Consider the following 27,865-nt stretch of genomic DNA (forward strand, 5'->3'; position numbering starts at 1 on the left):
AAAACAACTTCTACTCTACTGGATCAAGTTTGAAACTCTAACAGATAAAGTTTTGAAACAATGGGGTGGAACAGGCAGGCAGAAAAAAGCAGCTCAAATCTGCTTTTTCTAAAAGCAGTTTGAAACCCCTCTGTCCACATAAGCTGCTCCCAAGACGGCCCAAATGCACATGGTCTGATCACATGGCACAGCATCAAGCTGCACCACTGGGTAATTTTTTTTGTCACCAACCCATCATCCATGTGTATCATCGCACATACCATCAGCGACCACCCGCTGCCTAGCTGCCATCCTATTGGCCCCGTTGATCAGCCATACAGTCGCACCTGCAGTCCCCCACCAGTACAGGGCATCAGAGTATTGGTGTGCCCAGTAAAACACTGGCAAAGCACAATCATGGACTTCCCCCACATGCTCCCTTCATGCCATGCCCTCCGGTTTGTGTATATTGTTATTGCACCCATTGGAGGTGTCACGCTTTCACTTTTTTGCATCACTGCCCCGACTAGTTGGGTACAGGGGCTCCATCCTTTTTTAATGTGCAACTGCACATGTACATTTATATGCAGTTTTAGGATAGGTCACTCCTTTTGAACCACTCTTGCATCAGGGCATTTATATGCAGGGTCAAAGGTGTTTTCCGGGCTAAGTTGGAATATTACAGGTTCTTTTTGCTCTGATTTTTAGCCCTGGAGTGTGGCTTCAATCTGGGTTTTGCCTGCTTTTGAGGAGTGTGTCATCTAAATACCCTACCTTCAAAGCAGTTTGAAACTGCTTTAATTGGCCCATGTCTTTCACCCCTATATCTATGCCAACTATTATTGTCCAGTAATTTTACATCTTTTATTTAAAAAGCACTATATAACCAAGTATTTTCATCTAACTGGACAAATTTTGCAGTTCTGTTGCAACTCAGCCACCAAAACTCATTCAGTCAATTAGAATTCAAAAGGGGAAACAAGCTGCATTAGCAATTTTTGAAAAGAAGTCATGACAATTGTGGTTTGAGTTAGAAACTTTACACCAGCTGCTAAGCAATGCTATGATGAAATTAGCACCTTTGCCCCTTACAATTGTTATTTGCATTTTTTCTGTTCCTGTTATTTCTATAAAAAATTTAGTCATCCAAAAAGGACTTTATATTTAAAATACTGCTTTAGAATCTAATACTGCTTTACTATCTTAGAAGACAGATTCTATTCTGATTTTAAATCTTAAAACCCAGATAGCTGGTTTTTTAAAGCAGCATATTACAATACAATGTCATGTTATGTAGCAATATCCTGACCTTTCTGCATATATGCTGATGCAAGCTGTAGTCAGACTGAGCAGTAAATCATGTGCTGTGCTTGCTGTAACGTATTTTGATTGACGCAGTGAAGAGGAAAACAGAGTGTGATGATTTGTTCCCTTTCTGCATTCATCCTGCAGCAACAGTGCACCTGCGTCATATGCAGGCATGCTATACGCGGCTTTGAGCATATGCTCAAGGCTGCGAGGGAGCGTGCAGGGCGCAAGGGGCTGTGCCGCCACATGCACGAGCCCCATTCATGCAAACGGGGCTTGAGCATGCACGGAAATCAGCTTACGCTGGGGGGTCTGGAACGGATCACCCGCATAAGCCAAGGGTGCACTGTACCAGTGATGGGAAAAGGTGGTTTGATATAAGTGAATTAAAATAAATTTGTTGTTGTCAGGATCATGGTACAGACATGGTCTTGCCATGCTTATTACAATGCTTAATTACTGTGCTTGAACATACGTGGGCACATGTGGGATGATGGATTATGATGTCCTATGAGTGAAGCTGGGATAAGTATTGATTGTATATCAGGCAACATAATAATGAGGGATAATGAGCAAATGTATAGGGAGGAAGCAAGTTGCAAATTACCAAGATCATTCTTGTGGGAATCCAAAATGTAGTAGAGAGAGAATGTTTGAAAGGCTGACAAATGGGGTGATAGTTTTTGTAATGGGTGACTTGTTTGAACTCCAAGCATGCTTGTGTAACTGGGGAAAATTCCTTAGTTGTGACAACAAGTATGAGCTGTGATTTTCTCTGCTTACTGAATAAAGCTTTTCTGAATCTACTGAAGGCTTGTGTTCCTGAAGTGGGGTTAGCTTGAACATCACAGTTTTACCCAGTTGATGTTTCTTTGCATAGATGATTCTTCCATCCAGCAGAGCCTTTTGTCAAGAAAACCTGGAAAATTATTTTTTGTTGTTATCCTTGCCCTCTGTTTAGTTTTGTGAGATATTTAGCCTTCTCTGTCAGAGAGCTCTGGTGCCACAACCAATTACAATTTCCAGGATTCCATAGCATTGAGCCATGTTAGTTAAAGCAGTGTCAAACAGGATGCTGGATGGGGTTACACTCCCCGTGATATCTCAGGCTTGCAGCTTGGGTGTGCTCCTGGACTCCACTCTGAGCCTGGATGCCCAGGTCTCAGCAGTGGCCAGAAGTGCATTTGCATATCTTAAATTTGTGCACCAGCTGCACCTGTTCCTTGAGATGTCAGATCTGGCTACTGTGACATGTGCCTTGATTTCACCCTGTTTGGATTATTGCAATACACTCTACGTGGGGCTGCCTTTGGAAACTGTCCGGAAACTTCAGCGGGTTCAAAATGCTGCAGCCAGAATGCTGACCAGGGCCAATTACAGGGAGCATATAACTCCCTTGTTAAAACAGTTCCACTGGCTACCTCATTTCCAGGCACAATTTAAAGTGCTGCTCATGACCTATAAAGCCCTACATGGCTTGGGTCCAGACTATTTGAGAGACCATATATCCCCATATGAACCTGCAAGAGCCCTAAGATCATCAGGAGAAGGCTTTCTCTCGGTCCCATCAAGATCACAAGCTCACCTGGTGAGGACACGAGACAGCCTTCTCGGTGACTGCTCCCACCCTCTGGAATCTCCTTCCTTGGGAGGCTAGGCTGGCCCCCTCTCTGCTGGCCTTTTGCCGCCAAGTGAAAACATTTTTATGCCAGCAGGCTTTCTGTACATAATGCATAGCAGGGTGGTGTTATGGAGCAGGTGGATTTTTAGTCTGTTTTTAACTTGTGTATATTTTATGTGGTTTTATATAAAGACATTTTAATTGTTTGAATTCTACAACAATTTTAAACGTTTTATCTGTGAGCCAGCCCCCTTGGGTCCCTCCAGGAAGAAAGACAGGATATAAATGAAATGAAATGAATGAATGAATAAATAAATAAATAATTTCTGTTGTGCAGATGAATTCCCACTCTTCGCCTTCTAGAGGAGACTGTGCAGAGAAGGGAGTGTTGACATTTTCCCTCTCCTCCTTTCTGTTGCTTGGAAACCTCCACTAGATCTAAGTGCCTCAGGGCACCAGTTAGACAACAAACCATTCACATTAGCAGTCTATGCCTTATTGCTGTTTTCTTTCAAGTAGCAAAAGAAATTTATTAATTCAAATTTCTTTTAAAAAGCACATAAACATGCTATAGCAAATAAACAATCATTTCTTTTTGAACTTAAAAAAGAAAACAAGAAGAATACTTTAAATTTAGAATTAACAGCACAATGCTGACAACCCACAAAGGAGTTCTCATGTATTAGTGTGCCGGATTACAAAATGAAGGAGATATCTTCTAAAGTACAATATGGAAGTTGAGTGGGATGAAGATGGAAGTACAACTAGAAAGACCATAGTATACAACAGAAATCTGCTGAAGGAATAAGGCAGCCACTGAAATATGTAATTTGTTGGGGAAATGGTTTTATAAAATTTCCATCTCATATTCTATGACTGTATTCTTTGTAAAAGAAAATCCATCCTCACTTGGTCACTGCAAATAGGGGCTAAAATGTTTTTTTTAAATCCCAAAATCAAGACAACAAGCTTGCAAGTCAGAACTGGAAATAATAGGTTTTTCTATGAAACGTTATTGTATAACTGGTGCATTCATGTTAAGTCTTTGAGGCAAAGTGGGTTAAATACAATTTTGCATTCCTTGGAGAAGAACATCAATATTTGAAACATGCTGAACACTGAGGAAAATTTCATAATTTAATAAGATATTTTCTTGCATCATTTGGTTTGCCTATCATTATAAGAATACTGACGGTATTAATCTAAATGCACATCTATATGACTTCATTCTTTATTCCATTAGAGGAAACTGAGTAATTCCCACAGGATTTCAATGGATTTAGATTTTATCCCTTCTGTCTTCCCTCCCCCTTTGGAGCCGTTAAAGAGAAACTAAATTCATCTATCAGTGTCCAATCAGTTAAGAGAAAACCAAATTTTAATGTAAACATGAGCATTAATCCGAGGTATAATTTTACATATTTTACAAATACCCTTCATTCAAAACTATTTTTATGCAAAATGTTCATTTTTTTAACTTCTAGCTCCTTTACATGGTATAAATAGTCTACAAGCAGAATGTACTGCCACACCATATGTGCCGCCAACCATACTTAATTGCAACAGCTGGAATTCCAAAAGCTCTCCTTTTAGACCTTTTTAACCTTTCCTAGAGAAAGAGAAAATGTTACCTAGCTAACTGGTTTCAAGTTTCCATTTAAGCAACTGCAATAAATATGCCTTTTACAATACAGAGTCCATCCACACTGCAGAGATAATCTGATGTGAAACCAGATTATTTCAGCATAGTGGATGCAGCCATAATGGGATTTTATGAGTTGTAGGATATTATCAGAAGGGGATGGGACAGGGATGGGATTGCTCCTTCGTCCTTATCGCGGTCATGCAAAAGCATTTCACAGACATTACCCTTATCCTGTCATTAGTCTGTCATTGAAGTGGAATTGTATTAATGTAAACTCCTGTTAATACGAAATGACAGGATAATTCCACTTCAACGACGGGACAATGACAGGATAAGTGTGATGTCGTATGAAAATTATTTCACAATTGCATCATAAGGGCAGTAAAAAGATGGGATAAGGACATCCTTTTCTTCGTCTGATAATCTCGTACATTGTCATGTTTGACATGCCTAGGGTGCATTCAAATGAATTCTCTACAGTTTCTATTGGAATTACTTGGGAATAAATGATATTTGGAGGTTTCTCCCATATAATGGGAATAATCCATTACTCATATTTTATTGAAATGGGATCTAAGCACAACTAACCTATGTTAGACTGTGTCTCTTAGCTGCAATCCAGCTACATGTTCTGGCAAATTGTAAGGTGTTGTATACATTTCCCTAGGCCAAAAATCCCAATGCAAGAACTTGGGTTTTATGTCTATGTGTGTATGTGCCTTTAGGTAACCTGTTGACTTATGGCAACCCCGTGAATTTCATAGGGTTTTCTTAGGCAAAGACTACTCAGAGGTGGTTTCCCCCCCAATTCCTTCCTCTGAAATACAACCTACAGCATGCGGTATTCATTGGCAGTCTCCCATCCAAGTACAGTGGGCCCTTTCCTTATGCGGGGGATCCGTTCTGGATCCCCCCGCGTAAGGGGAATTTTGTGTATGCTCATGCTGCATTGTAAACAATGGGGTGCATGCTCATGGTACAGCATGGGCTCCACGGCTATGCACACCATTTGTTTACTTGTCATGCAGCTTCAGCGTAAGCATGAAGCCACGTATAGAGCTGAGCCCACTTAGCTTCCAAAATCAGACAGGATCTGGTGCCATTACTTATTTATTAAAATATTTATATCTTGCCTTTTATCCATAATTCTCATGGAGGCTTACAATAAAATTAACTGTAAAAAATAAATAATTACAAAAGTTTAAAAGCTTAAAAATATAGTAAATAATTTTTAATTTTAAAACAGATAATTTAAAACTACTTAAAACATTTTTTGTATAATATAACTATAAAACATATGCAGCCTGGATAAAATAATTTTGGCTTGGCTTTTAATAAAAAGCCAAATTTTAACTTCATGCCGAAAATTAACTTGGTACCAGTCAGGTCTCCAGAGGGAAGGAATTCTACAACTGGGGTGCCATTGCAGAAAATATTTTAGGGTATTTAAGCCCTGAGCAATAATAACACCAATCATTTGAAGGTATGGTGAGAGGTGACAACACATAGCTGCATTCAGTGGGCTTCAATCACTTACTAGTCCTATCTAGAATAAATCAACAAGACTTAAATGTTGACCTATCATTCAGCAATTGACTCAGTGGGTCTACTGTACTTGAAACTAGCAACTGGATTCAGCCCAGCCTTTATTTCTCCCAGGGTCAGGAGAGGGGTTTCCAGTTTGGGGGGAAATGAGCAAGCACAGCACAGCACAATGTGTGTTGTTGTAACTTAGTACACAACTAAAGATCAAAGTCAAAATTACTTCAGTGTTCATAGCTGCAGCTGAACTGTGGTGTGTGGTGTGGTGTGGTGCAATTTGTTTTTGCTTTCAAAAGTATGTAGATGCTACTCGTTGCTCCAGAATGCAATTGCAGAAGCACATTGAAATGCAGCTCATGGTGGTGTCACACTTTGTGGATAGATACTATCTATACCACATGTACATCCAATCTGTGTTCATGGTTCTGTCATGCCTTGTTCCTAGGATTATGATACAGACAGTGAATCAGAAGGGCAGAGGAATGTGCCAGTGCTTGAGCTGGACAGTGACACTCCCCAGTAGCCACAACACACAGACATGGACTCAACAATACTTGCTGCAGTGGAACATAGAGAGGGAGGGTTTGCGATGCTCAGAACATTTATATAGTTCATTAATCAGGCAACAGCTACCAGACCATAAATGTTCCAGTAACTCCCTTGGGAGGTAGTTGCTGACAACTGACCATTTGGCAGGAAGCAACACTCTTGTGTCTTGATTCCTGGCTCCTGTTTCCAAAGGACCTTGTACCCTGCAGCATAAGTTGACCATGCCACTTGACATTCCCTTGGACTGACACCTTGGCTTTCTTGCTGTATCCTACTGACTTGGACTGCTTGAACTCTGAGAACTGGCTGGTAAGCTTCTGTACATGACTGGGGCTGCTACTGTCTTGTCTTTGATGGACTTTGGTACTCTACCCCTGGCTGACCTCCAAGCTAGGAGAGGTTCTGTACATCCAAAAGTCTCCTTGTAGAGACTAGCATCCCTATATAGCTCAGGATATGTGGCTATGCCTATGTTACTGAATACTGTCCTTCTACATTTGTAGCTTTGACTTTCACAGATTTGATTATTTGTGGATTTTATTAATATGTTCTCTCTAGGAATATCTAGGTCCTCTTTAACCAACTTTAACCAAAAGTCACCCAGAGATTCCTGGAGAAAATACTCCACTAGGCATTTGTAGCTCCTCCAGAGCAATTCTATGGTCAATGTCTGGCAGATGTTGACCACAGAGTTGCACTGGAGGACCTAGGGATTCCAGGAGATGTGTTCTCTCAGGTAAAAACATAGTGTTTTTGTTATTTGCAGTTTTTCCACACTCACGAGGTCCTATGCCCTTATTCCTAGTGAATGTGGAGGACAAGTGTACTTTTCACTGAAATAATATCACTTAAAGGCAAATATGTGTCATGAAACAAAGTACAAAAGAAAAATAATTTTATCTCACGAATATAAACTACTCTGTGCAATACAGTACAATATATATCCACTCTAATAAATATTTAAAGTTTTATACTATCATTTAAAAAAAGGGAAACTCACTTAATATTTTGGACTTTATCATGGGTGGGGGGAGGAATTGAGGGATTCAAAAAGCATTATCCAGGGAAAGTCACATAATTGCAGCTAAGATGGTCATACACATTGTGATTAGAGAGGGCTTATCCTGGGAATAACCAGAAACAAATCATACACAAGATTTGCTGGTTATTTCCTGGTTATTCCTGGGATAAACTCTCTCTAATCATGTGTGTGATAACTTAGCTGCGATCGTGGAACTTTCCTCGATAATGCCTTTTGAATCCCAAGATTTCCCCCGTGTGATAAAGTCCATAGTCTACCCTTCATTCTGAAATTAAGTCTTCTGTCTGTATGCATATATATAAATAAATTTCAAATATATATTTTATATACATATTTCTTACCAGATATCTTATAACAGAATAAATATTTTTACAAAATTTAAAAAATTGCATAAACGTAAGAATTTTGAAATTTGCAATGTGCAAAGTATAAATTCCTTCTTTGTAAGAGCCCCAAAAAGGACTACTAAGGCCCCTCAAAAGCAGTATATTATTCCTTTACAGTTTTAAACATATACCAAGGATATACAGTCTGAACCTCATTTAGGCTTAGAGGTTTCCTCTTGGGATTGTTCAAGCTGCTGTTCTGCGTTTCTCAATTGCTCCTCGGATTCGTTAGCAACATTTTTTGATTCTTCTGAGAGGACAATTATTTTGTCATAGGCATGTTCTTCTCCTTGTGACTGGGACACAAGAAACTGTGAACTATAAAAAGGCTTGCTTAGAAACTGTGGGGAGAAAAAAAGAAATATAGTATCTGTGTCATCCACTTCTTTAATAGAGAGAGAGAAAAAGAGAAACAAAGAGGGAGGGAGGGAGACTTTTAACTAGTCACAAATCTTCTGTTGACTGTGGCCAAGAACTAAACGTGTGAACCAAATATCTAATGGCCCATCGGAATCCCTAAGAATTTCAAACTTCATTTTTAAAACATGATTTCCCCCCTCTAGCCTTTATGCTAAAGACATTGCATTAAAAGATATAAGTGACATTGCCCAGAGGTTAAGACATTTCCCAGATGGCAAGAATTTTCAAACTGTATCATAGCATGTCTCTCCAAGCAAACAACAGCTAGATGTTACTCATCCACCTGTAAGGAGGCACCCTCAGGGTTCAATGGAGCCCTTTCAGGCCTACTTGCCTAATAGCCTTCTGCATACCTTCCAACTGTCCAGATTTTGCAGGAAAAGTCCCAATTAATCTTTTTTATCCCACTTTTTTCAGCTGTTTTAAAAATATCCCAAATTCTGTATCCTCCTCCCATTTCCCCCCTTTGTCCTTGGCTTACTTCAATTGCTGCAAACCAACTTCAGAGTGCAAAAACAGGAGCTTATCGCTCAGCATTTTAAACCGACTCCAGCCTCCTGGGCTGCAGCCAGGACGTGGGATGGAGTCAGGGATTATCGCATACTAAATCGCCACCGAACTGCCAGGCGCCATCAGCCCGAGTCCTCGGTGGATCCTAGCTGTGCTCCGCCAGAACATTTTAGAAGCCAGAAAGCTCCCAGCCTGGGAGGCTGGACACGGTTTAAAATGCTGAGCGATAAGCTCCAGCAGTTTGTACTCAACTTGGCAGGAAAAGAGGGGGCAGAATCTGGCCCTTCCCAGTAGGCTCAGGCAAAAGCAAACTGATGCAACTTCTCCTAGCCTGCCTTTCCTTCCTCATTAGTAATTTCTCCCATTTTGACCTCACTATGATGTTGCTTGGCCACACATGTCCCAGTTTTCAGCTGTGAAATGTTGGGAGAGTAAGCTTCTGCAGGATGTCTATAGGCTAAAAGCACTGTAATATATTTGGCTATATAATCTATAAAATGAAACAAGAGGCTGATTTGTGCTTCACCATGATAAGATGAAATTTTGAATTGTACCACTTCTAAATGACTGTATTACATGAAAGGAGGCACAGTGGCCATCTTATCATAGCTTTCCATTGACCAATGTTTTAAACGTGAGAACTGAGCTTGAACTGAACAAGACTCACAGAGTGGTTGTTCATATTTTGGACTATGGAAAATAAATGCACTCATGCTCACTTATTTGAAAGTAACTGCCTTATTATAAGGAGACTTGTTATTACGACAGCCGAGATTAGTATTGACTGCTATTTTTTAAACTGTACTTGATTTCAGCAATGTAGCAAACAGTGTTTATATAGCACATATCACTATTTAATAAAGAATATTAGTATTTTGTAAAGATTAGAGAGACATAAAGTACAAAAGAACAAACCTCTTTGAAATGCTGTGGCAAAGTATATGAAGGGAAAAAAACATATTTGATCCGTCGATAAATATGAAAAATTATTAAAGAGAAGAAAGGGAATGATATCAACACTAATAGTAGGATAACAGTTAACAGGCCTGGATTTAAACCTATAAGAGAAAAGAGAAAATCTTAACACTGTTTATTCAATACAGTATAAAAAAACATAATGAACTTATCTTTCAAACCAAAGGTGGGGAATTTGTGGCCCTCTTGTGGTTAAATGGCAGCTCCCACCAATATCGGCCAATATAATCCAATGTTAAGGAATGATGGAAGCTGAAGTCCAGTGACTTTTGGAGGGCCCATTGCCTATCTTAAGTTTAAACAAAGGCATGCCATTTTCCAATTCACTACTTACTGACATATCTAAATAAGAAGTTTCGTAATAAAAAACTTCAGATGTGACAATTTGATGCTAGTTGCACAGAAGAAATGAAAATAAAATGTGGGCCATTACATTTGTTTCCCCAGGTATGGAATTCCCTCCTTTTGGAGGCCTGATGCATCTTGAAACTGGCTTCATGCTGGCACTATGGCTTTTAGTCAAAGCTCTTCAGATCCAAAGATTTTGCTCAAATCTGTACGAGTATATAGTTTTAATTGGCTTTAATTTGTTGAATAGGCTTTTAGATTGTTGAAGTTATTGCTTACTCTTTTACATTTTTAAGTTGTTTTAAATTGATTTTATCATAATAAGATCTTATGATATAGGGATATAAATATTTTAATAATAAATAAATACACTCATGCTCACTTACTTGAAAGTAACTGCCAACAAGTGAAACCAGGAGGATTTACAATCAGACCTCCATATCCATGGATTCTTTATCCACAGATTCAACCAACTAACCACGGCTTGAAAATATTCAAAAGAATATCAGTCCCAAAAAGCAAACCTTTATTTTGCCATTTTCTATAAGGGATACTATTTTACTAAACCATTGTATATAATGGGACTTGAGCACCCACGGATTTTGGTATCCACAAGAGGTTCTGTAACCAACCCAAAGTGGACACCAAGAACCCACTGTACTTGTGAATAAACATGCATAGGAATAGTCTACAAATTTTATAATAGTTTTTATAAGACTGATTTCATAAGTGCTGATACTTCTCTTGAATCAAATCAATAAGGGGTGAAAAAAGTACAGAATCCTTAATAATGTCCTTTTCTAACAAGCATTTAATCCTTAAATATTACCAGGGTCAGTTTTGTTAGTTGTATGGGCACAAACGGGTTCACTCCACCGCCCGCTTTTATTCAAATTCTCAATAAATACTTGAGCCTTGAGGCAATATGATGTCATAGGATCCAAGTCAGGTATTATTTGGAAAGTGTAAGTTGAGTTCACATCTAGAACCTAGTAGGAAAGTATACAAAGTCACAACAGTTAACTGTCAAATTAGAAACTTCACAGTGCAATGCTATCCTTGATTTATGCTGATTGCACAAGGATAGGGTTGTGAGTAAATTTACTTGTGCTGGTGGAGTTCCTAATATATCCAAACTATCATTACATGTTAGTGTACCATCATGACAACAATGGAGAAATAAAGCTTCTTGGAGCAATATCCCTCCACCCCGCAACACACAACTGGCATCCTCTTGGCAAATTATAATGGTGCAAGTCAGACTTACACCATCACCTCTACTTTTCTGTTTGTTGCATGGGTCAGAATTCACTACCAAATACACCGTGACAAAAATGTGCCCCCAAACCCATCTTTTCTCACTATACCCCCCTGAATCAAGCATGATTGGTGGGATGTGGGGGTGGAGGGAGCAGCTGTAAAGGTCTGGATGTTTTCCTACACCTGGGCACAGAGCAATGACAACATCTGCAGGGATCTCCAGAACACACCCAGAAGTCACTATGGATGGCTGTCCCTATGCTTACTTTGGTGGTAACTGCCATCAAGTCAACTGTGACTTAGGGCAACTCTGTGAATGAGAGATCTCTAAGTCATCCTGTTATCAATAGGCTTGCTCAGGTCTCGCAGATTCAGGGCCATGGCTTGTTTGAAGGAAACCATCCATGTCATGTGGACTTACTCTTTTCCTACTGCCTTCTACCTTATCAAGTATTATTTCTTTTCCAATGAGTCATGTTTCCCTATGAGATGCCCAAAGCATGACAGTTTCAGTCTTGGCTTCTAAGGAAAAGTCAGACTTGATTTGCTCTAGGGCCCATTTATTTGTCTTTTTACCAATCCATGATATCCACAGAACTTGTCTCCAGCATATTTCAAATGAGGTTATCATTCTATCAGCTTTCTTTAATGCCTCACTTTCATAATTGTACATAGCAATTAGAAATATAATGGCATGGGCCATCCTAACTTTAGTATGCAATAACATATCTTTACATGTCAGGATCTTATCCAGTTCTTTCACAAAGTTTTCTTGGCAATATTTGTTCAGAGGGTGCTTACCTTTGCTATCCTCTGAGGCTGGGAGAATGTGACTTGCCCAGTGAGTTTCCATGGCTGAGCAACGATTTGAACCCTAGTCTCCAGAGTCGTAGTCCAACGCTCAAACCACTACACCATGCTGACTATGAGATAATTTTCCTCTGCCCATACTTGCTAGGTCTTGGTCCTAAATCACAAACCTCTCCCTGGAAATTGGGTGGAGATTTCTTAGGAAGTATCATTTTAATTGGGTCCACAGCCTGAGGCTGATTAGACACCCTGTTGGGAACTTGCTAGAATCTATAATGATTTGGTTGCTGGAGCTGTCTTGTAATTAACTGTTAGTCCTCCTGACACACAATTCAGAGTATTCTTGTACTACTTAAAAGAATAATTATAGTTAAACACATATTCAAGAAAAAGTTACAAATCCCCAAATGCCAGCAAGCATTACCTTTTCATCACTATGATATTTCTTCCAGATTCTGATCCTGTAAACCACAGAAGTATAAAAATCCTTAAAGGAATATTTTACACCACTGCGTGTAAAGAAAGGGTCTATGAGCTGTACGTTCAAGACTCCAGGTTTTGTAGCTTCAACTTGTACAACAGGTGGCCCAAAAATTGCTAAAAGAGAAGAAGAAAAACAACAGGTAAGCTCTTTTACTCTATTCTTGGATCCATTTCAATATATAGCATGATATATAATCTGCTCTTTTAATATATAAGAGAGCAGTAGTCTGTAAACACCTTGACTTTTCAGCTGAAAATTAATGTGTATTTCAAGTTGTACTCTGATTTACAAATTATTTTTTATTAATTAATTGCAATCCTGGTAGCTTTGCAGAATACACTCTCCTATGTACTCTTCCAGAGTCTCCTTTCTTGGAGGTCTTTAAACAGAGGCTGGATGGCCATCTGTCAGGGATGCTTTGATCTGGATTTCCTGCATGGCAGGGGGTTGGACTGGATGGCCCTAGTGGTCTCTTCCAACTCTACGATTCTATGATTCTATGATTCTATGATTCTATGAACAGAACTTCAGTTTGTCATGACAAAAACAAGTCTCACTGATTTCATTCAGTGTGATGTTTACTCCATACATGTTCCTAGCATTACCATTCAAAAGGCTTTGTGCAGCTACTCCATTTTTTTTTATCTTCAAAGGGTTATTTTTTGTGGAGGCAGGTAAGATAAATTTTGAAGAAAGAATGAAGAAACCAAAGGGTACTTCTGGATCTCTTGAACAATCCTATGTATTTGATGGGCAATTGTAATAATAATTTTCCAAAAGCCCCAAAACCAGAACACTCATTTTTAGGGGCCCTTTCATGCTACATAATAGTAGTGCTATGTTTTCTCTTTAACTGTCATGATTCTGTCCTATGGAATTCTGAAATTTGAAGTTTTGAGAGGGGTGTTTAGAATTATGTACCAGAGAGCTCTAGTGCCTTCAAAATTACAAACCCCAGGATTGCATAGGATTAAGCCATGGCAATTAAAGTGGAATAATAGTGCAATGTGTAATGTGAAAGGGCCTTAAGACTGAACTTAACCTGCATCTTATAAACTAGTGTAATGCATCAGCATTCTAACAGTCATACATGCCAAAAATGCAATATCCCTGGTGTCATTAAACTCCGCAGAGCAAGGCTTTTTTAAACCTCAGAGTATGGGTCTGGGAGAATGCTTTTAGGAAAAAATGTGTAGAGGAAATTTGTGGAAAGTGTTGTGCAATTGTGCAAGTGTTGTGAAAAATATGCAAACAAAAAATGAAACTATTCCAAAGGGCACAACAGAGAGAAAGGACTTCTGAAGCTGTACAAGAAAGGAAACAGAATCTTGGGAGTGTGCCAATCAAATCAAAGGGCATTGAGGGAAACATTCATGTTCAATGAAGAATGTTGATAGCTTACTGATAAGCAATGATATCAGGTCTTCAAAAGCATTTGTGAAATTGAATGGGGTGGGGGAGGGAAACCCTTTTGTTCCTTTGAACTCAAGTACATACATTTTGCTTTCATAGTTCACTGCAATATTTACTGTAATGGGTCTCAGACTGGATGTGCTGAATATATAAAATCCAGTTTTTCATATCTCATTTGAAGTTTGCCTTTCAGTACAGAATATAGGATGTTCAATATTTGCTAATGGCTAATCTGCTACTTAGACAACTTGCAGTATTTAATATTATTTACACTGCTGACTAAGAGAACAGATGAACCATTCCACAAAGCAGTTCTTGCACTTTAAGACAGGGATGCACCAAAATATTTTGCCACCAGTGACAAAGGACAATATAGCTCACTACATTCCATGAGCAGTCAGGAAATGGGTTAGCAGTTTAATTTTGCTTTTAAAGTCTACTGTCAGAGAAAGAGCTCAGGCCTCGGAACCTCTCTCCTACAACAAATGAAGTATCCTCAGGTCTTTCCAAGATCAATGAGGAAGGAAGTCAGTGTGCTGGGACAAAGTACAGGGGACTCTGTAGATCTGAAAGACCCATCACTTCTCTAGTTCTTGCACTGGCCAGCAGTTACCACACTGGACTGTAAATCCTGGATCTGGCACATGTCAACTCCCTCCCACTGAAACTGGTTAAAGGAGGGGGAGATAGCCAGGAAGGAATGTGGATGAAAAAGCACAAAAATGCTACTCCTCTTTCATTTATACTTGTTGTGATCCCAGAAGGGTTTTGAAAATGCCAGTGTCTCCAAGTCCCCAAGATAAGGTTTAGGCACTCTTATGGACCATTCAACTGGAAGGCTGACTTACTGTCTGTGTAAGGTGTAAAGTCGGTGCTCGCCCAATTTGAGTATTTATTCTCTGATTCAGTTCTGACTCTTATAATGGAAGGGCCATAGATAGGTATGCTTGATATATTGCACTCTGTGAAGACAATTCTTCGACACATGTCAGCGAATGTTTGATTAAATTTTCTGTGGAAGAAAAAGAAATACTGGTAACATGTTATTTGAGAGACTAAGGGCTCATTCCCACTTACCTTTAAACCACTCTGAGATTCGCCTTCACTCCATGTTGGTAAATAATATAATAATATATAATAATAAAAGTTTATTTCTATCCCGCTTTTTCAATTCAGATCAAAGCGGCGTACAAATCCAGATAAAATTACAATAATCAATAAAACAGATAAAACAAGATATAAAACAGCATATAAATCGATTCCAAAAGGTATGTTGTTCCCACTGTGAAAGCGGATCTTTTCATTATCCCCTTGTAACTGCTTCTTTTTTGGCACAATTGTCATCCCCACTAGTTTGTGCCGCTTCAAAATGCATGTCAATCACCTGTGAGTCATCAGTGACGTAAGTGGCAGCCTGGGCAGCCCAGCTTGGGAACTATATATAGAAGATTTGATTCATTGGTTTTACAACTACTTGACTCACTGACTGCAAGTACAGTTGCCCCTCCTAACTTGTGGATCTGAGATTCTCGCCCTTGAATATCTGTGGAGGGGTGACCTCCACTATTTTCATTGGTGTGTGCACCTGGCACACATGCCTGGGCCATGTACACAGGGTGTGCTCCATTCAAGTCTATGGGGCTTGAATATGCACAAGCCTCAGTTTTTGCAGGGTGGAGTGGGGTGTGGAACGGATCCCCCATGTAAACAGAGGGCCGACTATAGTTGCAAAATCAATGAATTGAATCTTCTATCAATTTTATTTTTAAAAATTGATAGAAGATTTGATTGATCGGTTGCCTCACTGATTGCAAGTAGTTGCAAAATCAATGAATCGAACCTTCTATCAATTTTTTTTTTAAAAAATCATATGCCCATAGGTCACACCACAAGCACAAAGGCAGCGCTGGGGGATGGGTGGGGGAAGAACCACTAAGAAACTATTGTCTGGAAAAACTGTGGTTTTTTGCATTTGCCTCACTTTATTGCGACAGAAATCAATCAAAGTAGGATCGGAACCAGTTTGAAATGGGAACAATGGTCATATAACCTGATCAGCAATTCGTTTTATATCATAGCGGGAAGACACCTAAAGAGCTCTCTCTTTCAATTCAGTCACTAAATCACAGTGTTAATTCATTTTTTCCCTTACCTTTTGTATTTAATAATTTATCTGAAATGTTGACAGAGAACTTTCACTGGAGACTATTTCCAGGTAGGTGGGTAAGCATTTTACAATACTTTTATGTCTACATTCAGTTGCTAACCCAGACTAGAAAACTCAATGTATCTACTCTAGTTGGGAAAAACACATAAATTTAGGTGTCTTAATAATTTAATTCTGTAGGGTTTTTTTTTAAAACGTCATGGTTTATTGTTGTTGTGTGGCTTCAGGTTATTTCTGACTTATAATAATCTACCTCCTCTGAAGAAATCTTGCCAAGAAAAGCCCACAAAAAGTTCACCTTAGGGTTGTTGTAAGTCAGAAATGATTTGAAGGTCCACAATAACAACAGTATGATTCTGTCATGGGGTTTTCTGGGGCTGAGAGTATGTGACTTGCCCAAAGTCTTCCAGCTGGTTTCCATGGCTGAATGGAAGACTAGACCTGTTCTCCAGAGTCTTAGTCCAATGCTCAACCACTATACCCTGCTGGCCTGTTTACTTCATAATACAGAGTATTATATGGGGGGGGGGGGGGAAATCTTCCTTTTGATATATTGTACAAATTTAAGTTAGTTCTGTAATGGTGCACTTTGACCCAAAACACACTGCAGAATTAATCCAATTTCAGTCTGCTGTAACTACACTATTTCAGTGCTAGGGAATCCTGGGGACTGTAGTTTATTGTGGCAGCAGAGCTCTCTGACAGAGAAGGCTCAATGGCTCACAAAACTACAGTTCCCAGAATTCCCTAGCATTGAGCCAGGGCAGTTAAAGCAGCCTCAAACTGGATTATTTCTGCAGTGTGTTTTGGACCTCAGATCTTGTTTCAAATCCTCACTCAGATACTAATGACTCAGTGGCTGTGCAGACCGCCCCTTTTAGAGCCAGATCAAGGCTGTGACAACCACATGCCATGGCCTAGGTCTGGCATTTCCACTCACCGCAGCCCTGATCTGGCCTTTCCTGAAAAAGCCGGCTTTATGGCACTCCTTTGGTGCTGCATCATCTAAACACAGCGCTAGAGGAGCACCATTACACTGCGCTCCATGTGGTGCGGCACGTGCCACCATGCCACCATGGGGGCAGAGTCGGGGTGAACATCATGTGGACGCTATGCCCCGACTCTGCCCCCAGGCGGGCCTTAATGGCTGGTCTGCACAGCCTGTTAGTATGCAAATTATGGCTGGCAACCTATTAGGCAGTTATATTGATGTAAACTATATTTAGACTCTCCTAACTATTTTGCATTCACATTTATGATTGTGGCACCACTGCAATGACCACAAATGTTCCTAAAGCTCTCCTTAAAAGCCAGACAGCTGCACCTGTAAATTTAGTTCTGTGGCATTGGCAAGCAGGGCACTGAAGGATGATGCATATAGTCTCCTTCTGTCAGTAAGCCACAGCCCAATGAAGAGTTACAACAGGACCACACAGGGATCCCTGCTTCTGTTTGTTGAATTGTGGCTCACTGCTGGAAGGAGGCAGGATGCCTCATTCTTCAACACCCCACTCTACAGGTGCTGTTGAACTCTTCCAATCAGTACAGCTACCTGGCTTTTCAGATTGGTTTTAAGGAATTAGGTGGGAGATACAGGTTACCTACGATATCATATGAATAAATTTATTATGGTCAAAGACTAGTATCAAAAATAAAATAGTACATTTAAAAGTGAAATAATACACACAATGAACAGCTTTAATTTAAATTAATAAAATGATAATAAAAAGATTATAAAAAGATAAAAGCCAAATAGTAGAATTTAAAATATTATATTTCAACTATGGCAAAAATAAATTCAATATTGAAAATAGAATACAAAATTAGATGAGATATTGAAAGCAGACATAAGCACAATTAAATAAATAAAACTGACAAAATATTAACAGACATGTCTCAGTAAGATCAACTAACTTAAGTTGATTTTGCTATTCCTACAAGTGATTGCAGATGCACAGAATTGTGCCACTTTATAGGTTATATGTGAGCTGTGGTCTGATAATCAGTGTTTTAGACAAAAAGCTTCAGATCTCCCTGGGTTGTTTGACAGAATTCTTTGTGGGCATCATTATAAAAGGGATAGTGAAATAATATATGACTAGCATTTTCTATATTACCTGTTTTACAAGGAGATGATCACTTGTGAACAGGAGTTTTGTTATATCTGCCTTCCAGAAGTGCAGATTGTAATACATTTAGTCTGGCTAGTGTGAAGGTTTTCCTGTATTTAGGGATTGATAAGTTCTCCATATATTTTGGTGCAGTGAATGACCCTTCGCAGTCCCAATAGTTAAACTTAGGACCGACTTAGGTGGTTTTGAAGTTCTGTGGTTTCTCATCTGTAAAGTTAGAATCCTCAGGGCTGACATTACAATTTTAAAATAAATTTTACATGCTTTAGTTTCCCTTTTGCTTGATTATAGCACTTCTACAACCAATCTGTCTGTAGATTTGTTTAAAACTTGGGCTATATTCATTTTTTTCCTTGAGAAGAAACATTATTCAGAACTTTAACTGTTGCAGAATGCCACAATTTAAAATGGGCATTGCTTTCCTATAGTATATCTATGTATAGTAGTGTCTGAGTGTTGTACCATGACTTTGAAGACCAGTGTTTGAATTGCTGTTCAGCCATGAAAGCTCACTTTCTGAGCCTCAGAAGAAGGGAATGGTAAACCCTCCTCTGCAAAAATCTTGCCAAGAAAATCCTGTAATAGGTTCACCTTAGGGTTGCCATAAGTTGGAAACAACTTGAAGGCACACAACAGCATCATCATCATTATCATCATCATCATCAGCAGCAGCAGCAGCAACAATAACCAATTCAGATCCCAGTCCTCATCTAAAGTCTATGTATTGCCATAAATGCTTAATAGGATCACCACCATGCCGAAGCATCCATTCAGGGCATGACTTGAAGTTCTGGTTCTAGCCTATAAAGTACTACATGGCTTGAATATCCAGACTATCTGAAAGACTGTATTCCTTACAGGAGTGTTTGGTGAAGACACAAGAGGAACCTTTTTTCATGGCTGCTATCATGGCTGCTCTCATTTTGGTGGAATTCCTTCCCATGGAAGGCTGGGATGGCCTCCTCTTGCTCTGTTTTCACTGGCAGGAAAAACATTTTTGTTAACTGACTGTTAACTGGTTGTTGCAGATGGTCTTTTAACTGGGGTGTACTGTATGTACAGCGCTGTGTACATTTACAGTGCTATAGAAATAAACTATAATAATAATAATAATTTTATCATCATCATTATGTTTTAACTATCTTTTCAACTGTTTTAACATAATTTTAAAAATACGTTTATTTATTTAATTCTATTTTGTTTTACTTATATGATAGGTTGCCTTGGGTTCCATAATAGGGGTAAGCCAGGAGAAAAAAAATGAATTCATCCATCCATCCATCCATCCATCCATCCATCCAGTCTTTTCTATGCAAACTGTATAAGCAGCTAGAGATAGAGTAGAACCATCTTTGAGATGGCACCAGTGTTCTTCCTGGCTAGCGAAATGACCCTAAAACATAGCTTCCTATTATGCACAACTCTCTTTCTAAAGATGTTGCTCATATGTGGATGAATGGGAAAATCAGTCCAATGAGGAATGTTACTCATGTTTTCATTTGTAAATGAATCAGCAAAGTATTCATTTATATCCCACCTTTCTCCCAATCTTAAGGTGCAAGGTAAGATTACAACATATCAAGACATCTCAACAAACCACAGTAATGTTTTAAATTTTTTTAAACAACCACTGAAACACATTTAAAAAAACATCACTTTAATAAAAATATTAAAACATCAGCACCTCCATTTATATCCAGTTTATCAGTGAAGGCCTGAGTGGTAAAAATGGTCTTTGCCTGCAGGCAAAAGGGTAAAAGGGGTGGGTGAGTATTCCACAGTTCAGGAGCAGCAACCAAGAAAGCCCTGTCTCATGTCCTCACCAAATGTACTTCTGATGGTATTGGTCTCTCAATGGAAAAGAAAAAGCACAACAATGCAAAGAAAGCACTGGTCTGTGTTTACTTTTTAAAATCTATATTATTACATCATTAGCATTTGCTCAGACACTTACTTGCTGTGTTGAACCGTATAAACCATGTTTTCGTTGTGAAAATTAGGTGGATCCCACTGGAGAACACTATCCAACATAATGGAATGAACTCTTACATTTTGAGGCTCTGGCACCATTCCATGTACTGTAAAACATAAATAAAACATACTATTTGACTTAGGTGAGCTTGACATTTTTGAATTTATTCAAAAAACATGCAGATATTTAAATGTGTTTAATATGTAGATATAGTTAATTCTTTCCACAGACTTCCGAGTTCTTCATATTTTGCATAATGTACATAACACATATATTATTCTAGGTGTATTTTTGCTGTTTACTAAAATACAATCTAAACCCTCATTTTTGGAATTACAATACAAGAGGGCTATTAAAAAACTGAAGATTGAGAAAAGGGGCAAAACTTCCAGTGTTCTTCAGCATCAGCTGTGCCAGGTGGGTTGGCTAGGAGATATATAGTCCACCCTTTGTCTACCCTTGGTCTGATTCTAGAAATAAAAGTCACTCTCCAGAGAAGTCACCTTCCAGTTGAAGTGGATAGGGCAGCAGAGGAGGGAAGCAAATCTATTCTGCCATCAGTTTTCCTTCTAGTGACAGACAGGAGGACTGAGTACAAGCCATTGATGGCAAGTCATTTGATTTAAACTGGGCCCTTTTAAACAACTGACCTAACTTCAATTGTTAGTACCAACTGGAGTAAATCTATTGAATTAATGATATTTACTGAAATGGAAGTTATCAAGTTCCAGCTTGGTAATGTGTACTCTCTAGTTGGGTCTGTTGGATTTATACTATTGCTTGGGGGAAGGCAGTTGAATATACTTTTCCCATAGAGAAAAAGAGACTCCATTAGAACTTTCTGCTCCCAGAACATCAGGGAGTAGCCTGATGAAGAGTATGAAATAATCTGCCCAAGCTCAGTTGTGCTCAAAGGGGAATGTGAAGTTTGCGTGACAGCACAGCATTGAGTCTTTTATTGAGGATTCTATTGCATGCAATGAGACATTAAATGCTGGAGGAGATGAATTGATTGGAATGAACCATTTTAAGAAGAATTTGATTCAACATGAGGAATACTTTTTTCACTATAAGTGTGGACTAATAATAATAATAATAATAATAATAATAATAAACAATGCCAGGTGAGTAGACAATTTTTCCTCTTCCTTTGAGGTTATCCAGAAAAGGACAGATGGCCTCCATTTGTGATGTTTTAGTGCCTTTCCTTAGAGCCAAGGGATGCAATAGATAGTTAAACAATCTTTTCCCATTCTTTGAGCTGGACTGTTTTTTTTCCTTTCAGGTTCTGGGAATTGTAGTCCAAAAAGTAACTTTTCCAAGTTCTGAGTTGAATACAGACTTTTTCAGATTTAGAGCAGATCCTGTGAAATCAATGATCTTGTCTCATTTAGCAAGAGAATTTGGTGGAGAGAATGAATGTCTAAAATTCATTAGGAAGTCCCAGTTTTCACTAGAGTTCTGAATTAGAATAACATATTCTTGTTGTTTATTAGTATAGTTAATAACAAGGTGGACTTGTTAGCAACTGTTTTATGAATATCTGTGTTAATCGTCTAACAGAAACTGTCAATATCTTCCTCATTTAATGGACCCATTGACCTCATCATCTATAATCCTACTCCAACCTTGTTCTCTGTGTAAAGAGATCTTGTAGCACCTTTGAAACTGTGCAAAAGTTGCAGCATAAGGTTTTGTAGAATTGGCCTACTGTACTTCCTCAGATGGAGTCAACCATGAATCTGAGGAAGTAAACCAAGAGCTTCATTGCATAAGAAAAGAAAGCTGAAATGGAGGGGAGAGTAGTGGCTTTCTCTGTGCCTCTCTACATGACATCGTAGCACTTCCATTCTCTTCCCAAGGGAAGCAGCCATAAAAGCATGTGTTTTGTTCCACAGGAAAAATCCATTCCAGGAAATCCAGGAAAATCCAACCCATGTCTCCTTTGGGAAGAGAACAGCATGCAGAGAGGCATGGAGAAATCTGCTATGCTCTCACTCAGTTTCAGCTTTCTTTTCTCATGCAATAAGGCTCCAAGTCTAAAAAGCTTAAGCTACAACTTCTTTCACACAATTAGTCTCAAAGGTGACACAAGATCCCTTTGCATACTAATGTCCCAGACTAACCCAGTTATGTCTCTTGTGCTCTATATATCCATACAAACAGGTATATCTATATATATCCAAAATTCTGCATAATAGTTTACACATCTGATGAAACAGGCTACAATCCCTGAAGCCTTGTGCTTTATTTGTTTGTTAATTTTTAAAATGCCAAAGGAGTCACTAGTTATTTTTGCTGCTGCAACAGATAAATGTAATTACCCCAATAGTTTTAAGTGAATCATGACTAACAGCAGAACCATTGAAATCGACTAGTTTTCAATTAGTCATTAATAACTTGAAATAGACCATAGGACTGCATCCAGACTCATTGTGACTAAATCTGGATCAAAAACTATGATTTTGTTCTTTATAAACAATTTTCAGTCATTGTTCCTGTCAGTACTTTACTGAAACTTTGGAAAAGCAATACAAGTATAAATTTATCTGAAAAAGGGATATGATACAATGTGACATGTCTTTATGAAAATATTTCTGTTAAAAAGTCTAAAAATGAATTTGACCAGCTGAGAGCTTTCAATGAGAAAACTTTTTACCCATTCTTGCAAAGTGCTACAAATGTTAAAAATACTGTGAATTACCAAAATATTTTACAAAACTCACTAAGCTGTGAGTTGTCCTATCCTGTTCTCTTTTTGAATCTTTTTAACATGTTAGCTACTGTAAAACTGAACTAGAGAGTGTTCCATTATTTTTACAGGGCAGCCAAATATTCTTTGGCAGATGTTTTAATTTGTTTTTAATTAGAGGAAAGGAAACTTATTTAGTACTTGAGATTTCCAAGTAAATTTCACTTTGTCTTTCAGAGCTGTCAGTTCAGAACTATTAAGTGTTGTATAACCAAAAAAGTAAACAAACTAGTAATTTTTGGTTACTGGAAAAATTTTTGAAATGCCAGCTGTACACATTGGGCATTGTCTAGCTGTTAGATAACCTAAAGATACAGTAGGTGCAAGATTGTTGAAAGGTTCTGAAAATTAATAACATGGACATGTTTTACAGTTGATAATAGGGATCATGCAACTCCCCAGTTTCAATAACTGTACTGACTGTTTGTTTCCAGGCACAATTCAAAGTGCAGATTATGACCTATAAAGCCTTACCTGGCTTAAGTCTAGTCTATCTGACAGACTGCATCTCCCCACAGAACCTATCCGGGCCTTGAGATCTTCAGGTGAACCCCTTCTTTCAGTTTCAGCACTTTCACAGCTATGGCTGGTGGGGCCATGAGGCAGGGTCTTCCCAATGGCTATTCCAAGGCTCTGGAGCTCCCTTTCTGGGGAGGCTAGAAAGGCCCTGTCCACCAGAAGGTAAGACTTTTTGAACTAAAAATTTTTAAGAAAGCAGCTTTTATAAAGTGAGTGTTGTATTGTTTTAATTGTACGTACTGTGTTAAAAGTCCTTTTTATCCTTTTTAAGTATATTTAAATGGTTTTCACTACTGTTAATATTCTAATTTCATTTTAATGTTGGCCTGTTGCATGTTTTAACTATAGTTCAATCTTTTTAATTTATAAACTGCTTTGAATCTCACTGAGCATGATAACAGAGAAAGGACATAACAACCTACTACTGCTAGGGAGATTCATTTCCCCTACAGCTAACTTCAAGATTGTAGATAAGCTCATTGGAAACAGGGGTCCTAAGGGGAGAGGCAGACCACAACATCATCCTTGCTATGCTAACCCTGCGAGCCCAGGTTTTACAACACCACCAACTCAGGGGTTCAGTGGGCTTGTGGATCTCTGGAGGAGCTGCAAAAGTTTGTATTTAGGCCACATGCAGCCTGAGGACTGCATTTTCCCCACCCTGACCCATAGTTCTTTATGTATATCCCAGAAAGAAAGAAAATGGTATTGAGGGATTTAAACTAAAAACTTCAATTCAGCCCAAAATGATGTCTATGGCAAGGAAGCCACCATGTGTTATATATAATGTTTGCAAGATCCTTTACTGTTCTCTTGGCATAACCTGATCACTAGAATCCTAGAATTATAGAGTTGGAAGATTTTCTAGACTTCAGCTCTCAAAATTCCCAAGGCAGAACAACTATTAATGAAAATTAAGGAGGAAAGTGTTAAAGGAAGGTTACAGCTAACTATTAAGGAAACTAATGTTTACAGAAGAGTTGCACAACGATGACGAATAAAGTGAAATAAGATTTTTCTATACCCTGGCTTAGTCACCCATCAAAACAGAAATTCCAGTCAAGAAATCACAAGGCTGTGTGGTACTTCCAGTTTCTATGTATGGGTGTGAATGCTGGACTGAGAAGAAAGTTGACCGGAGTGGCGGGGGGACTCCATTTGAAATGTTCTACCACATACCAAAAAGACAGATAAGGAGGACTGAACACTAATCAAAGCTTTACTCTCATTAAAACAATTAAACTGAACACAAATTAAACACAAATCAAATAATTATTGTACATAAAATCAGAGAACATGACACACTGGAAAACACAATAAAGCTTAGTAAAGTGGAAGACAGTAGGACTAGAGGAAGACCACATTACAGACAGCATATCCAGAGGTAGCCATGTTGGCCATGTAGCAAAGTACAATAACATCCAAAACACACAAAACAGTGGTACCTTAATTGGGCCAGCTAAAATGCACAATATATTTATATATGGCAAGCTTTCAAAGCTCCACTAGCTTCTTCATGAGGCAAAGGTGTTAAAAATCATACAGGAGAAAGTTTTTAAAAAGTCATGATGTTAGTTACAAGCCTGCATTTAGTCAAGATGTTGTGGCTGTTGTCATCTGTTAAGATGGTGTGATGGTCTGGTTTTGTTTTGTTTGTTTGTTTGTTTGTTTTTTTGGTGGATTTTGAATGTTCTTATACTTTGCTTTATGGCCAACACAGCTACCTCTGGATATGTTTTCAGGATTTGGGATGTTATTCTACCTGTCTACCACATTACAGAGGCACTGACTCAGATAATGAGTGAGGGCTGTGAATGACCCTGGAGGTCTCTAATTCATAGGACTGCCTTAGGTTGAAGTGGACTTAAGAATACATAACAAGAAATCCACCACCTTCTGCCCCAAAAGCAATGTTTCAATGCTCCAGACACGGGGTCTATGAGTAGGCAGCTCCATGGTTGTTGCTTCCAGCAAGGGGCTCTTGCTTGACTGGCGGCCAATACTAGTCCCCTGCCCACTCTCTGCTCCCCTCTTTTTGATGCCCATCTGAGGATGGCACTAAAATTAGCCCTGTGTGTCCTATTCAAGGGTGCACTCTAACTCCCTACTTGTTCAACTTGCATGCACAAAATATTATAAGAAGAGCAGGTTTAGACCCAGCAGGAAAGGGAGTGAAATAGGAGGAAGGAACATCAACAATCTAAGATGTGTGGATGTGTGGATGACACCATACTACACCATACTACTTGTGGAAAACATCACAGACTTGGAACAATTATTAAAGAAGGTCAAAGAAGACAGTGCAAAGGCAGGCTTAGTGCTGAACAGAAAGAAAACAAAAATAATGACCACGGAGGATCTATATAAATTCAACCTAAACAACAAGGAAATTAAAATAGTTGCCAAGAGTTCTTATACCTTGGATCAAATATCGATCAGAAAGGAGACTGCAACTAAGAAATCAGAAGACTAGGAATGGGAAAGGCAGCCATGAAAGAACTAGACAAGGTTCTGAGGAGTACAGTTATAAAACTAAGCACTAAGGTTTGGATCGTCCAAGACACTGTATTTCCCATTACCATGTACGGATGTGAGAGCTGGACAGTGAAGAAAGTGGATAAGAAGAAAATCAACTCATTTGAGATGTGTGGCTGGAGAAGAGTATGGAGGATGCCATGGATGGCTAAAAAGACAAACAAATGGGTCCTGAACTCTCCCTGAAAATGATCAATTTGCGGCTGTCCTACTTTGGCCACATCCTGAGAAGGCAGGACTCATTAGAAAAGGCAATGGAGATGATCAGATGGGGGACGAAACATCCTTTCCCCATCCTTTTCCCATTCTTATAGCACAATCGCAAGAAGATTTTCATACAACGTTGAGCTTATCTCTTCATTATCCTGTGCAGAAAGTGTGATTGACCGCGATCATGCAAATGACTTTCAAACAATGTTGCGCAGATCCTGTCATCGTCCCATCACTGAAGTGGCATTGCCCGACATTTTGTATTGGTGGGAGTTTGCGTTAATTCAATGCCACTTCAATGACAAGACAATACTGCTACAATCTGAAAAGTTTTCATGGGATTGCAGTCAAAGACAGGATAAGGACAGGGGAGCAGTCCTGTCCTTTTCCCATCCTGTGTGATAATCTCCATAGATGCTGGAGAATGTAGCAAGGGAGGAAGGCCCCAGGCCAGATGGACAGACTCAACCACAGAGGTCAGGGGCTTGAATGTAAACCCACTGAGAGACCTTGGGCAAAAGTCACACTCTCTCAGACCCAGAGCATGCCAATGGCACACCCCCAATGAAGAAATCTAAGGCACACAAAGTCATCATCATCATCATCAACAACAACAACAACAACAGTGACCTGAGTGCTGGACTGCGACTCTGGAGACCAGAGTTCGAGTCCCAGCTCAGCCAGGGAAATCCACCTTGGGCAAAAGTCACACTCTCTCAGCCTCAGAGGATGGCAATGGCACACCCCCTCTGAAGAAATCTTGCCAAGAAAACCCTGTGATAGCTTCTCCTTGGGTTCACCCTAAGTTGGAAACATCTTGAAGGCGCATGACAACAACAACAATAACAACAACAGTAGCCCGAGTCCTGGACTGCGACTCTGGAGACCAGGGTTCGAGTCCCAGCTCGGCCAAGGAAACTCACTGGGTGACCTTGGGCAAAAGCCACACTCTCTCAGCCAAGTTGGCCAGAAGGAAGGCACCCAGCAGCAGCAGCAGCCCAAGAATAATGGGGGAGGAAAGAGGGGTTCTGGAGATGCAGGGCCTCCAGAGGTGGAGGGTCCAAAGTGGGAGCCCACTAACAGCCCCCCAGCAAGGGATGCTCCCCCTCCCTCTCCCCGGTCCTGACCTGAGCAGAGGAGGCAGAGGAGCAGGAGGAGGAGGCGCTGCCCTCTGGGCCCAGCCATGGCCCTCCGAGTCCCTCTAGGCGCCGGCTTCCCTGCTCCGCCTGGAGGGGCTCCCCCTGGCCCTCCTCTTCCCCATCGCCCCCCCCTGCCGCCGCCGCCGC

At 39.5% G+C, this 27,865-nt stretch overlaps 1 protein-coding gene across 1 annotated transcript; it reads right to left on the bottom strand.

The window, feature by feature from the left end:
• Nucleotides 1-4,109: 4,109 nt before the first annotated feature.
• Nucleotides 4,110-27,865, bottom strand: IL10RB (interleukin 10 receptor subunit beta). The gene is made up of 7 exons (XM_089512069.1): nucleotides 27,707-27,865; nucleotides 20,546-20,669; nucleotides 15,141-15,304; nucleotides 12,820-12,992; nucleotides 11,155-11,314; nucleotides 9,918-10,060; nucleotides 4,110-8,413 (listed from the first exon to the last, which is right to left on the bottom strand). The coding sequence occupies exons 1-7, from the start codon at nucleotides 27,762-27,764 to the stop codon at nucleotides 8,225-8,227; spliced, it is 1,011 nt and encodes a 336-aa protein (XP_089368195.1). The 5' UTR covers nucleotides 27,765-27,865; the 3' UTR covers nucleotides 4,110-8,224.

The sequence above is a fragment of the Sceloporus occidentalis genome, unplaced genomic scaffold (genome assembly GCF_023333645.1).
Source record: "Sceloporus occidentalis isolate IW3139 unplaced genomic scaffold, rSceOcc1.0.p SCAF_2, whole genome shotgun sequence".
NCBI classification, from domain to species: Eukaryota; Metazoa; Chordata; class Lepidosauria; order Squamata; family Phrynosomatidae; genus Sceloporus; species Sceloporus occidentalis.

Bases quoted from the DNA above. Each gene is read 5' to 3' on its own strand.
- IL10RB (XM_089512069.1), bottom strand. From the start codon at position 27,764: ATGGCTGGGCCCAGAGGGCAGCGCCTCCTCCTCCTGCTCCTCTGCCTC. The intron at 15,305-20,545 runs GTAAGTGTCTGA...TTTCTTCCACAG, and splicing joins TATACGGTTCAACACAGCAA to AAAATTTAATCAAACATTCG. The intron at 11,315-12,819 runs GTAATGCTTGCT...CTTTCCTACTAG, and splicing joins AATATCATAGTGATGAAAAG to GTTCTAGATGTGAACTCAAC.